The sequence below is a fragment of the Notamacropus eugenii genome, chromosome 2, assembly GCF_028372415.1.
Source record: "Notamacropus eugenii isolate mMacEug1 chromosome 2, mMacEug1.pri_v2, whole genome shotgun sequence".
In the NCBI taxonomy this organism is placed as follows: Eukaryota; Metazoa; Chordata; class Mammalia; order Diprotodontia; family Macropodidae; genus Notamacropus; species Notamacropus eugenii.
Window position 1 is genome coordinate 326,826,318 of NC_092873.1, and position 14,947 is coordinate 326,841,264.

General features: G+C 37.6%; 1 protein-coding gene across 9 annotated transcripts in view; it reads right to left on the reverse strand.

Moving 5' to 3' along the window:
- CCDC57 (coiled-coil domain containing 57) overlaps positions 1 to 14,947 on the reverse strand; it is a 266,795-nt gene that overhangs the window by 169,544 nt on the left and 82,304 nt on the right. For all 9 annotated transcript variants that reach the window (XR_011975014.1, XM_072645391.1, XM_072645390.1 and 6 more), the window contains one exon: positions 4,833 to 4,991. Coding sequence is in view for 8 of the 9 variants with exons in the window: in XM_072645391.1 (XP_072501492.1) it covers positions 4,833 to 4,991 (159 nt within the window). In the remaining variant the exon portion in view is untranslated. The remainder of the gene's footprint in view (positions 1 to 4,832; positions 4,992 to 14,947) is intronic.

Consider the following 14,947-nt stretch of genomic DNA (forward strand, 5'->3'; position numbering starts at 1 on the left):
ACAGTCTAGAAAAGATAATTCTAGATTTAAAACAACCTCAAAAACTCAATTTTAATTGCACCAATTCCACTGGCTGTCTCTTCCTAAAACACTTTAAGTGCTCTTTTAAAAAATTAGTGTTTAGGGGGTGGAGCCAAGATGGCAGAGTAGAAAGACACACATATGCTAGCTCTGAACCCACAGCCCATAAAATATCTGTAAAAAGGAACTCCCAACAAATTCTGGAGCAGCAGAAGCCACAGAACAATGGAGCAGATGAGATTTCTGTTCCAGAGAGCCCTGAAAACTTCTTGCAAAAGGTCCTTTGCGCTGCAGACCCGGAGCCGAGCCCAGCCCTGCCTTGGCCACGTGGCACCGAGAGGAGCAGATCCGAGCAGGCTTCAGGGACAGAATCTCCAGTGGCCATGCGGGTCCCTCCACCCACGGACACCAAAGGTTGGTGAGAGGGTCTTCTCGGCATGCTGAGAGGGGAGTGGGGTGCCCCCATAACTCAGACCCCCTTGGGAGGCAGCAGCAGAGGTGGGAGAAGACCAGGGCTTCCCAGAAGCCTGGATCCATTGTTGAAGGCCTCTGCATAAACCCCCTGAGGCAACTGAGCCCTGTGAGGTGGCACTGCCCCAACCCGAGCACCTGAACTTAATCTCACACTGAATAGCAGCCCTGCCCCTGCCAAAAGCCCTGAGGCTGGGAAGCAGCATTTGAATCTCAGACCCCAAGCTCTGGCTGGGTGGATCTGGAGGCCAAGTGGGTGTGAAGAGAATATTCAGAAGTCAAGTCACTGGCTGGGAAAATGCCCAGAAAACGGAAAAAAAAAATAAGACTACAGAAGGTTACTTTCTTGGTGAACAGGTATTTCCTCCCTTCCTTTCTGATGAGGAAGAACAATGCTTACCATCAGGGAGAGACACAGAAGTCAAGGCTTCTGTATCCCAGTCCACTCAGTGGGCTCAGGCCATGGAAGAGCTCAAAAAAGATTTTGAAAATCAAGTTAAAGAGGTGGAGGAAAAACTGGGATGAGAAATGAGAGACATGCAAGAAAAGCATGAAAAACAAGTAAACATCCTGCTAAAGGAGACCCAAAAAATGCTGAAGAAAATAACACCTTGAAAAATAGGCTAACTCAATTGGCAAAAGAGGGTCAAAAAGCCAATGAGGAGAAGAATGCTTTCAAAAGCAGAATTAAACAAATGGAAAAAGAGGTTCAAAAGCTCACTGAAGAAAATAGTTCTTTCAAAATTAGAATGGAACAGATGGAAGCTAATGACTTTATGAGAAACCAAGAAATCACAAAACAAAACCAAAAGAATGAAAAAATGGAAGATAATGTGAAATATCTCATTGGAAAAACAACTGACCTGGAAAATAGATCCAGGAGAGACAATTTAAAAATTAGGGGACTACCTGAAAGCCATGATCAAAAAGAGAGCCCAGACATCATCTTTCATGAAATTATCAAGGAAAATTACCCTGGGATTCTAGAACCAGAGGGCAAAATAAGTATTCAAGGAATCCACAGATCACTGCCTGAAAGAGATCCAAAAAGAGAAACTCCTAGGAACATTGTGGCCAAATTCCAGAGTTCCCAGGTCAAGGAGAAAATATTGCAAGCAGCTAGAAAGAAACAATTCAAGTATTGTGGAAATACAATCAGGATAACACAAGATTTAACAGCTTCTACATTAAGGGATCGAAGGGCATGGAATAGGATATTCCAGAAGTCAAAGGAACTAGGACTAAAACCAGGAATCACCTACCCAGCAAAACTGAGTATAATACTTCAGGGGAAAAATTGGTCTTTCAATGAAATAGAGGACTTTCAAGCATTCTTGATGAAAAGACCAGAGCTGAAAAGAAAATGTGACTTTCAAACACAAGAATGAAGAGAAGCATGAAAAGGTAAACAGCAAAGAGAAGTCATAAGGGATTTATAAAAGTTGAACTGTTTACATTCCTACATGGAAAGACAATATTTGTAACTCTTGAAACTATTCAGTATCTGGGTACTGGGTGGGATTACACACACACACATGCACATGCACACGCACACACACATAGAGACAGAGTGCACAGAGTGAATTGAAGAGGATGGGATCATATCTTAAAAAAATGAAATCAAGCAGTGAAAGAGAAATATATTGGGAAGAGAAAGGGAGAAATGGAATGGGGCAAATTATCTCTCATAAAAGAGGCAAGCAAAAGACTTTTTTAGTTTAGAGAAAAAGAGGGGAGGTGAGAGAAAAACATGAAGTTTACTCTCATCACATTCCACTAAAGGAAGGAATAAAATGCACACTCATTTTGGTATGAAAACCTATCTTACAATACAGGAAAGTGGGGGATAAGGGGATATGCAGGGTGGGGGGGATGATGGAAGGGAGGGCATGGGGAGGAGGGAGCAATTTGAGGTTGACACTCATGGGGAGGGACAGGATCAAAAGAGAGAATAGAAGTAATGGGGGGCAGGATAGGATGGAGGGAAATATAGTTAGTCTTATACAACAGGACTATTATGGAAGTCATTTGCAAAACTACACAGATTTGGCCTGTATTGAATTGCTTGCCTTCCAAAGGGAAGGGGTGGGGAGGGAGGGAGGAAGAGAAGTTGGAACTCAAAGTTTTAGGAACAAGTGTCGAGTACTGTTCTTGCTACTAGGAAATAAGAAATACAGGTAAAGGGGTATAGAAAGTTATTTGGCCCTACAGGACAAAAGAGAAGGTGGAGACAAGGGCATAGAGGGATGATAGAAGAGAGAGCAGATTGGTGATAGGGGCAATTAGAATGCTTGGTGTTTTGGGGTGGGGGGAGGGGACAAAAGGGGAGAAAATTTGGAACCCAAAATTTTGTGAAAATGAATGTTAAAAGTTAAATAAATAAAAAAACCAAAAAAACCCAAAAAAGAAAAAAAAATTAGTGTTTACCACTGTAAAATGTGGATAAATATGACCACTGTGTTTCGTGAAGTGATAATTCTCCTGCTTTGTTTATAATAAATACCTTTCATAAATAAAATCACTTCTTTTTTTCTGGGTTTTAGTTTCTTCATATGTAAAACAAATAAAACTCCATGCTCTCTAAGGACCCTTTCTAGTTTGAATATTTTGTGATTACATGATGTGAAACTGCTTTAAAGTCAGTTACACCAAAATTCATATTTCTGATAAGCAAACCACATACAGATTTGGAATTTTTACAGATTCTAGTGTTATGGGCCATATATTTAAGTTGAAATACACCATAACCTTAAAAGGATGCATTTTGTGCACAATACAAGTTTTAGTTGTGATCTATTTATAATATTTGTATTCCAATTGGGCAGTGAATAGTGTCAATGATGGGGTATTTGAGTGCTTGTACTTGGACTCCAATTCCAAGATCACATTTCTTCCTACCCTCAAAACATTATCACTGACAGTTTTCTCCCTAGCCCAAGGACACTATGCCTAGCAACAACTCATGAGTGGGCCCCAGTAAAACAAACTATCTTTCCCTATCACAGAACAAGTTGACCTCTGAAGAAATTCTCTTGTAAAATTTACAGGACTATCGTGTAACCACAGAAGTATCATGTATTGATTCCCAAAGTTATCATATTCAATCCAGAGGTCTAGCTATATACATCAGCTCTCAAACTATCTTCCTACAGTACTAAGAGGCCAAAAATAAACCCACTAGTGAATGATACCTGTGACCAAGGTTGTAAGTCATCACCTAGTCAGCATAGCTGTCAGATAATCTACTTTTCCTATATAAGCTTTAGCCCCATTCCTGTTAAGCTGCAAGTTCCTTAAGGAATGCCTACAAAATAAGCCATCTTGTCTAGATTTTAAGTCTGAGGAACAGAGGAGAAAGAGGTAAGGGACATGAAGGAAATAGCAACAAAATACATCAAAGATAAAGTGTTACTAAGCACTGGTGTTTTCAGAATTCCTCAAGTCATAAAATTTAAATCCACCAAAAGAAAAAACCCTATTTTTTTAGTTTGATTCTCACATAACCCTAAGGCTAGATAGGGTAGATACCATTATTATTTTAGAGATGAAGGAAGGGATACTCAAAAACAGACTGAACTTCAGATGTGACTGTCAAAAGTTCTTTTCACTCTATCAACCAATTAATATATTCTAGATAATCCAGTCATATCTAAAACCATCTGAAAAATACTAGAGATTTATGAAAATCATCCAAAAGAGTAAGATCTCGAGGTGGAGACAAGATGGCAGAGAAAAGAATTTTCCTGAGTTCTCCCAAATTCCTCTTCAGACAACTTTAAAGAAAACCTTTACAAACAAATTCTGGAGGGGCAGAATCCAAAAAAGGATGGGATGAAACAATTTTCCAACCCAAGACAACTTAGAAGGACTGTAGGAAAGGTCTATTCTGCTTGGGTAAAAGGGGAGAGCAGCTCAGTGCAGGTAGTGTCTGGGCAAGATAGCTGGAGACCCCAAACCTCAACACAGGTCAGCAACCAAGATTCCATGGTCCCATCACAGTAGGCCAGCTGTGAGACTTCTAGCCTTCAGCACAGCAGGTGAGTGGCCAGGGCCATTGGCTCTGGCACAAGAAATTTGGGACAGGAGTAGAACTCAACTTTAAGTCATAAAATAGACTGGAAAATGAGCAAAAAACAAACAAACAAAGCCGGACCATAGAAAGCTGCTATAGAGAAAGGAAAGATCAAAACACAAACTCAGAAGAAGACAACAATGTCAAAATGCCTACATTCAAAGCCTCAAAGAGAAATAGGAATTGGTCTCAGGCCCAAACGACTAGGATCTCATCTGTCAGTATCTCACCTTGATTATTAGCACAAATATAACCTTAGGGCTTTTACCTTTCAATGTCCTGTTGGAATCTGGCCAATTGTGCTTTGAGCTTTACCTCCTCTTCTTGTAGTGTATGGATCTGAAGGTCTCTGGAAATAGTTTCCTTTGATATTTGTGCAATCTGAGCATCCCAGGCAGATTTCATTGCAGCTACATCCTCTCGAAGTCTACCAAAAAAATAATCAACAACTATATACATATATTTGAACTTTTGTATAGCATTATCATATAAATATATAGCTGGGCTTGTGTGTGTGTGTACGTAAACACACACACACACACAAATATGATACATAATAAGTTGTAATGAGAACAAATGTGGCCTGGTAGACAACTAGTCTGGGGATCCGGAAGACTTGGTTTTATAAAGTATGATCTCTGTTACTTACTAGTTATGTGATACTGGGTAAATCATTTAATGGCTCAGTGCTCTAGGCAACTCTCTAAGACTAAGAGCTGCAGAGCAGGTACCATTCTTAATTTCAAACATGACTAGTAACTTCACGGGGTGATGTCTTGACTTGCACATGAACTAGATTCAAGAGAAGAGCTACACAGAGTTGTTAGCCTCAATCTCTTTCTTTCTCTCTTTATTGCAATATTCCCTTTATTTATGGAACCAATAAACCTGTAATATTCTCCAAGATATACCTGAAGTTTTGACAATCACTGCTTGATTAATTTCAAAGTTTAGTGGTTCAAGTACCAGTTCATCTGCTTTTATCAAAATACTCCTTTATGTTCAAAATCATTTGTTCTTCAATATAAATTTGGTTGTCATTTTACCGACTTCTGTGAATTAGCCCCAATGGTGCTGATTGGTATTTAATTACATTTATAAAACATTTGGGCATTATTGTCATTTTTGCCACTTTCAATCATTGTTATGACATACAGTTGTGTAAACAAAACTATTACTATGACATATACAGTTGTGCAAATACAATATTCCTTCAAAAATCTCTTTAATTTTAAATTCATTGTTATCTTTCATTTTGGTTATGTGTTCCTCCTTGCTTATTAACTAAGAGTTTATCAATTTTAGTAGTTTTTGTAAAAAACAATTCTTGTTTTTTTTAATTTATCATACTGATGATCAAGATGAAAACTGATCCTGCTTTATGGGGTAGAATAATGAAAACTTCTGAATACTCAAAATTACAGGTCACTCAAAAGACAATGAAGAGACCTGTTAGGTAGGCTACAGTATACTACAATGAAGAAATGGACACAAGTGAAAAAGATTGATATATTACCGAAAGAGGTCAATCAATCATCAAGAGCAAAAGATAACTAATGGAAAGACTTCTTACGGCTTTGCTACTGATACAATATTGCTATCAATATAACATTGAAACCCAATATATGTAATATTGAAGGACCAAAACTTATTTCAAGTACCTCCTTATCAAAATTTGTGAGAAGACATGGACAATTTTTGTTGTTGTTGTTTTCTGTACCACAGAATGAGAAAGAACAGATGTGATTTTATAAACTACATTAATGAAGTAATGGCATCACAGACCCATTTTTTTTCTGATTGCTCCTCTAAAACAAAACCATCTCTTTTCCTACTTTTCTCTAATTTAGTTTTTTAAATATATATTAAAGTTTAATTTGTTTTTAATTAACATAGGCATTTAATCCCATAAATCTCTATCACTGTTATCTTATAAACTGTTATTATGTTTGTGCTATCTTTTTCTTTTTTCTTCTTTGAATCAACCAATCCTCTTATTTTACATGTAACCTTCTATAAATGTTTCTTTCTAACTACTGTATTTTGGTCTGAAAACATAGTACATAGAATTCCTCTTTTCAGATGTACTAGATCCCTCTCAATGAGAAAGTACAATTTTGTGAAAGTTACTACATACTTGAAAAATGTGCATTTTAAATTTTTCCATTTATTATTTTTTAAAAATTTATTTATTTTTAGTTTTCAACATTCATTTCCAAGATTTTGAATCCCAAATTTTCTCCCCATCTCTCCCCCTCCCACACCCTGAAACACCATGCATTCTGATTATCCCCCAGTCTGCTCTCTCTTCTATCACACCCCTCCCTTCCCTTATCCCCATCTCCTCTCTTTTATTGTAGGGCAAGATAGATTTCTATATGCCATTACCTGTATTTATTATTTCCTAGTTGCATGCAAAAATAATTCTCAACATTCATTCCTTAAACTTTGAGTTCCAACTTCTCTCCCTCCCTCCCTCCCCACCCATCCCAACTGAGAAGGCAAGCAATTCAATATAGGTTATATATGTGTACTTTTGCTAAAGACTTCTATAAGAGTCATGTTATGAAAGACTAATTATATTTCCCTCCATGCTATCCTGCCCCCTATTTATTCTATTCTCTCCTTAGACCTTGTCCCTCCCCTAAAGTGATTACTTCTCATTATTCCCTCCTCCCATTTGCCCTCCCTTCTATTATCCCCCCACTCTACTTATCCCCTTCTCCCCTACTTTCCTGTAGTATAAGATAGATTTTCATACCAAATTGAGTGTGCATGTTATTCCCTCCTTAAGCCAAATGTGATGAGAGGAAGCTTCACTTTTTTCCTCTCACCTCCCTTTCTTCCCCTCCATTTAAAAAACTTTTTCTTGCCTTCTTTATGAGAGATAATTTGCCCCATTCTATTTCTCCCTTTCTCCTCCCAACATATTCTTCTCTCACATCTTAATTTTATTTTTTTAGATATTATCCCTTCCTGTTCAACTCACTCTGCCCTCTGTCTATATCTATATATGTATATATATGTATGTATGTATAATCTCTCCTATACATATATATCTGTGTATATGTATATGTATGTATAATCCCTCCAACTACCCAAATACTGAGAAAAGTTTCAAGAGTTACAGATGTTATCTTTCCATGTAGGAATGTAAACAGTTCAACTTTAGTAAGTCCCTTATGACTTCTCTTTCCTGTTTACCTTTTCATGCTTCTCTTGATTCTTGTGTTTGAAAGTCAAATTTTCTATTCAGTTCTGGTCTTTTCATCAAGAATGCTTGAAAGTCCTCTATCTCATTGAATCATCATTTTTTCCCCTGAAGTATTATACTCAGTTTTGCTGGGTAGATGATTCTTGGTTTTAATCCTGGTTCCTTTGACTTCTGGAATATCATATTCCAAGCCTTTTGATCCCTTAATGTAGAAGCAGCTAGATCTTTCTTGAAAGATGATGTCTAGGCTCTTTTTTTTGGTCATGGCTTTCAGGTAGTCCCATAATTTTTAAACGGTCTGTCCTGGATCTATTTTCCAGGTCAGTTGTTTTTCCAATGAGATATTTCACATTGTCTTCTGTTTTTTCATTCTCTTGGTTTTGTTCTATAATTTCTTGGTTTCTCATAAAGTCATTAGCTTCCATCTGCTTCATTGTAATTTTTAAATTTAAAATTTTTAAATTTTCCTTTTCCATTTGGTTAATTCTGCTCATTAAAGTATTCTTCTCCTCAGAGGCTTTTTGGACCTCTTTTGCCATTTGAATTAGTCTATTTTTAAAGGTGTAATTTTCTTCAGCATTTTTTTGGATCTCCTTTAGCAAGCTGTTGATTTGATTTTGATGATTTTCTTGCATCTCTCTCATTTATCTTCCCAGTTTTTCCTCCACCACTCTTACTTAAATTTCAAAATCCTTTTTGAGCTCTTTCATGGCCTGAGACTATTGTATATTTATTTTGGAGGTTTTGGATGCAGAAGCCTTGACTTTGAAGTCTTCTTCTGATAGTATGCATTGTTCTTCACCAAGAAAGTAACCTTCTATACTCTTATTTTTTTTCCCTTTTTTGGGCATTTTTCCAGTCAGCTACTTGACTTTTGAGTCCTTTGTCAAGAGGAAGGTATATTCTGGGGACCTGTAAGTTCTCAGTTCCTCCAAGGGGGCACAATCAAGGGAGAGGAGTTTACTCCTCTCCTAGCCTGCACTCTGGTCTGGGAGCTACCAAAGCTTTTCTACTCAGGACCTGCAAGCAGACTTCCCTTTCCAGACTCCACTAGCTCCACCATGCCAGCACTCTTTCTCACCCTAGGACTGCCACTCAGGACTGAGACCCAGATAAGTGCCTCAATCCCCCCAGGGTCTTTAGGCTGAGGGCTCCAAAAATGGATGCTGCTGCTGCTGCCACTGCCTGGGGCCAGGGCTAGGGGAGGATCCTTCTCCCTTCTCACCCAGGTGAAAAAGCTTTCTCACTGATCTTTGAAGTTGTCTTTGACATTTGTGGGTTGAGGTATCTGGAAACCACAGCTGCTGCCAGGGATTCCACCCCCAAGGCCTTCTCTGGTCTTATTCCTGCCAGTGCCGCGCAGCCAAGGCTGTGCTGGGCTCTATGGGCTGTGCTCCACTCTGTGCCCCATGCAACAGACCTTTCCTGTTGGCTTTCCAGGCTGCCATGGGCTGGAAATCTCTTTCACTCTGTCATTTTGTGGCTTCTGCTGCTCTAGAATTTGTTTACAGTCATTTTTTACAGGTATTATATGGGCTGTGGGGAATGAGCTAGAGTAGGTGCATCTTTCTACTCCATCATCTTGGCTCCAACCTCCAATTTTTTCCATTTTTTTAACATCTTCATGTTAGAATTTGGTAAACCAGTCTAATTCCATAATTTACTGGTTTTTCTTGATCTATTATGAATAACTTAATAATGTAATTTGAAAAACTGTTGTTAAAATTATAAGGAAATATATGATAGAGGTATGATTTCTACTTATTCTCCTAAATAAAGTTTTTAACCTAATTGCTGTGTTGCTTGGGGTGTAAAAATCTTAATATTGTTAGATTTTGTTGTTTGCTATTATTTCTACCATTAACTAATAGTTTTATCACCCTTAAAATTTAATCCAAACAGGAAAGCATTAATTGATTTAATTTTTTCGTTAGCTACTCCTTTATCTTCTGCTTACTAATGCATGACAAATGTTATCTTACTTATGGCCTTAGTCTTCCTAATATCTTTTTGGATTATGTATCTCTTAATGATAAGCTATTTTCAAATCCATAATTTTAGTGTTATAATAATTAAGATTTTTGAGAACATTATACACAATAACAGGTACAGTGTGCAAGGGCTATTTATAATAGATGTCACCCTTCACAGCAATGCAAAGACTTAAAACATTTCTAAATGACTCAATGCAAAATGCTGTCTACATTTGGAGAAAGAACTACAGAGTTGGAACTCAGAATGAAGCAGACTATTTTCTATTTTGTTATGTTTTCTTTTGGTAAGGTTTTTCTTATGGTTTCTCCCATTCATTTTAATTCTTCTTTGCAACATGACTAAGGTGTAAATGTGTTTAATAAGAATGCATGTATAGAACCCATATAAGATTGTATGCCATCATGAGAAGGGAGCGGGTAGGGAAGGGGAGAAAAATTTAAAACTTACTGAAGTGATTGTTAAAAACTGAGAACAAATAAATTATTAACAAAAAATAATTAAGATTTTCTTATCCTTTCTCCTACCTTCCAACTTAGTCCAAGATGCTGGAGTAACAGCACAGACTTTCTAGAGTGCTCATGCAAATAGCTCTAGCCAAATTCTGGAGTTGCAGAACCCACAGAATAATAGAGTAAAGCAAATCTCCAGCCCAAGACAGCCTGGAAGGTTCCTGGGAAGGGTCTATCGTGCCAAGCTGTAAGCAGGGCCCAGTCCAATGTGGGCCACAAGTGCTCAGAGGGGGCCTGAGCAGGCCTTGGAGAGACTGAATCTCTCACACCTGTGGTGGTTTTCAGACTTCATGACCCCAAAACGCTGAGGAAAAATTGGAAGGTCAGTGTAAAAGGTCTATGAGACCAGTGCAGGAGAATGGAGTGGTCTGGCCCCAGCCCCTGGGCAGCAGAGGGAGGAGGGGACAGAGGAACCCAAGGCAGGCACAGCAGCAGCAGGGGCAGCTGCAGCCACTGTTTCTGGAGCTCTAGGCACACACATTGTGGGAGGATTGAGCGGCTGACAATACAACACCCATCCCCACTGGAAGCAGAAAACTACCTTGACAAAGAGCTCAAAAGTCAAATAAATGGCTGGGGAAATGAGCAAAAACAGGAAAAATAGTCAGACTATAGAATCTTACTTTGCTGTCCAGGAAGACCAAAGTATGCATACAGAAGAAAACAAAGTCAAAGCTCCTCTATCCATAGCCTCCAAGAAAAATATGGATTGGTCTCAGGCCATGGAAGATCTCAAACAGGATTTTGACAATCAAGTAAGAGAAACAGAGCAAAAATTGGGAAGAGAAATGAGAGTGATGCAAGAAAATCATGAAAAATGGGTCAAATGCTTGCTAAAGGAGACCCCAAAAAAATGCTGAAGAAAATAATACTTTTTAAGTATTATTAAATATTTAAATTATTTGTATTTAACCCAAATGGCAAAAGAGGTCCAAAAAGCCAATGAGGAAAAGAATGCCTTAACCAGCAGAATTGGTCAAATGGAAAAGGAGGTTCAAAGGCTCACTGAAGAAACTAATTCTTTAAAAATTAGAACGGAACAGATGAAAGCTAATGACATTATGAGAAACCAAGAAATTACAAAACAAAACCAAAAAAATGAAAAAATAGAAAATAATGTGAAATATATCATTGGAAAAACAACTAACCTGGAAAATAGATCCAGGAGAGACAATATAAAAATTATGGGACTACCTGAAAGCCATGATCCAAAAAAAAGAGCTTTCATGGAATTATCAAGAAAAACTGCCCTGATATTCTGGAACCAGAGGGTAAAATAGAAATTGAAAGAATCCATCAATCATCTCCTGAAAGAGATCCTAAAAGAAAAACTCCTAGGAATACTGTAGCCAAATTCCAGAGCTCCCAGGTCAAAGAGAAAATATTGCAAGCAGCCAGAAAGAAACAATTCAAATATTGTGGAAATACAATCAGGGTAACACAAGATCCAGCAGTTTCTACACTAAGGTTGGAATATCATATTTCAGAAGTCAAAGGAGCTGGGATTAAAACCAAAAATCACCTACCCAGCAAAACTGAGTATAATACTCCAAAGAAAAAAAAGGTCATTCAATGAAGCATTCTTGATGAAAAGACCAGAGTTGAACAGAAAATCTGATTTTCAAATGCTAGAATCAAGAGAAGCATGAAAAGTTAAACAGGAAAGAAAAATCATACGGAACTTATTAAAGTTGAATTATTTACATTCTTACATGGAAAGATAATATTTGTAACTCTTGAGACTTTTCTTGGTATTTGGGTAGTTGAAGGGATTATATACATATAGACAGAGGGCACAGGGTGAGTTAAATAGGAACGGATGATGACTAAAAAAATAAAATTAAAGGGTGAGAGAGGAATATATTGGGAGGAAAAAGGAAGAAATGGAATGGGGAAAATTATCTCTTATAAAAGAGGCAAGAAAAAGCTTTTTCAATGGAGCAGAAAAGGGGGAAGTGACAGTGAAAAAGTGAAACTTACTCTCATCACATTTGGCTTAAAGAAGGAATAACATGCACACTCAATTTGGTATGAAAATTCCTTACACTATAGTAAAGTAGGGGAGAAGGAGACAAGTGGAGTGTGGGGGGATGATAGAAGGGAGGGCAAATGGGAGGAAGGGTTGATTAGAAGTAAACATTTTTGGGGAGGGACAAGGTCAAAAGAGAGAACAGAATAAATGGGGGGCAGGATAGGATGGAGGAAAATATAGGTAGCCTTTCATAACATGACTTTTATGGAATTCTTTTGCATAACTACACATGTATAACCTATATTGAATTGCTTGCATTCTCAGTGGGAATAGGTGGGGAGGGAGGGAGAAAAGTTGGAACTCAAAGTTTTAAAAATAAATGTCAAAAATTGTTTTTACATACAACTAGGAAATAAGAAATTCAGGTTAATGAGGTATAGAAATCTATCTTGCCCTACAAGAAAATAGAAGGGATGGGCATAAGGGAAAGGAATAGTGTGACAGAAGGTAGGACAGATTGGGGGAAGGAGTAATCAGAATGCACAGTGTCGAGGTGGGGGGAGGGGAGAGATGGGGAGAAAATTTGAAACTCAAAATCTTGTGGAAATTATGTTGAAAACTAAAAATAAATAAATAACTTTTAAAAAAATGAAGTGTTGCACTCAATATACCAATAAACTTGGAAAATGCAACAGTGGCCACTAACTTGGAAAAGATTTATTTATGTCCCAATCCTAAAGAAGCGTAATGCCAAAGAAAGTTCAAATTACTGAACAATTGCACTCATCTCACATGCCAACAAAGTTATACTTGAGATTACTTGAGCGAGGCTTCAGTAATATGTGAACCAAGAAGAGTAGGCTCATCTTTAAAGAAGCAGAGGAACTAGAGACTAAACTGTCAACATTTGCTGGATTATGGAGAAAGCAAGAGGAGCTCTAAAAAGCATCTACTTCTACTACATTGACTACACTAAAGTCTTTGAGTCTGTGAATCACAACAAAATATATCAAGTCCTCAAAGAGATGGGAGTACCAGATGATCTTTCTTGTCTCATGAGGAGCTTGTATGAGGGCCAAGAAGCAACAGTTAGAACTGAGCAAGAAGCAACTGATTGGTTTAAGACTGGAAAAGAAGTATGACAATGCTTTATATTGTCACCTTATTTATGCAGAGCACATCAGGAGAAATGCCAGGCTGGATGAATCAAAAGTTGGAATTAAGGTTGCTGGGAGAAATATCAGTGATATGCAGATGATACCACTCTGATGGCAGAAAAAGAAGAAGAATTAAGAAGCCTTTTGATAAGAGTGAAAGTGAAGAGTGTAGAAGCTGGCTTCATGATTAACATAAAAAAAACTAAGATCATCGTAACGGCTACCATCACTTCTTGACAGAGGAAGAAGAAATGGAAGTATGTCAAATTTTATATTCTTGAGCTCAAAAATCACTGTAGGTAGTGACTACAACCATGAAATTAAAAGATGCTTGCTCCTTGGAAGGAAAGCTATGATAAATCTGGACAGCATACAAAAAAGCAGGAGACCTCACCTTGTGGACAAAGGTCCATATTGTCAAAGCTATCATTTTTCTAATAGTAACATATGGCTGTGAGAATTTGACTGCAAACAGTAATTCAGAGTATATTGGGGAAAAATGATTTCCAAGGTAAAGGGAAGATTTTACCAATTTGGATATTTTGCTCACTAAGCTAGAAATGCTTGGATTTAGAAGAATGACTAGATTTCAATAACAGGTTCTTACACTTACATATTTTTCCTTTCTTATTCCTACTTCATTATTAGATCTGTTTTTGAAGATTGTTTTGAAATTGATTCTTCCCCCTCTAACTCCACCCTCTCTTTTAAGCAACCTCTCCCTCTTCTATTCCTGTTCCTACCTGTTGCCCTCATAAGTTCAATTTCTACACCTAACTCTTTATGTGTTTTTATAAGTGCGTACTCAACCTTTCTTTGTCCAGTTCAGCTTAAAGTAAGGTTCTTAGGATGCCCACTCCTCTTATCCCTTCCATCATATTCTTCATTAGTTTCCAAGTTTTAAATTCATTCTCTGACTCTAATCCATCCTGTGCACCACTAACTGTTCTAAGGCAGAGGTCTGATAAATGCAATTCCCTTAAACAAATCAACCTTCAACAGTCCTCAATAGTTCAAACTCATTTTATTAAAATAGCATTACTCTCCATGATTTGGCTCCAACCTACCTTTTTATTATTATCTCCTACTATTTCCCAAGCATCTTGTGCTACGGACAAACTGAATTATGCTATCTTCCAATCACTTCTTACTATTCCTTGGTTTTTGATATCTTGTCTCCCCCATCTTTGTGTTCCTAAATTCTACCTATCTTTAAGACTCAAATTAAAACCTCTTCCAGAAAGTCTCCCTTGGCGAACTCTCCTCCCCACTTCAGTCTGCTCCTACATCAGGAAAAAAATCTCTCTCCTTTGAACCTTCAGGGCACTTGGTTCTCTTATGGAATATTTACATATTAGTACAATCATTTGTATACATTTGTGAGATTGTCTTCCAAACTTGATTATAAGTCCCTTGAAGGTAAGTACTATGTCTTAGTACTTACTAAGTACTAAGTACTACTGCCCATGATACTAAGCACTATGATGTTCAGCTTTTTACTAAATAAATGAATCTGTGAAAGAATATTTAACTTCC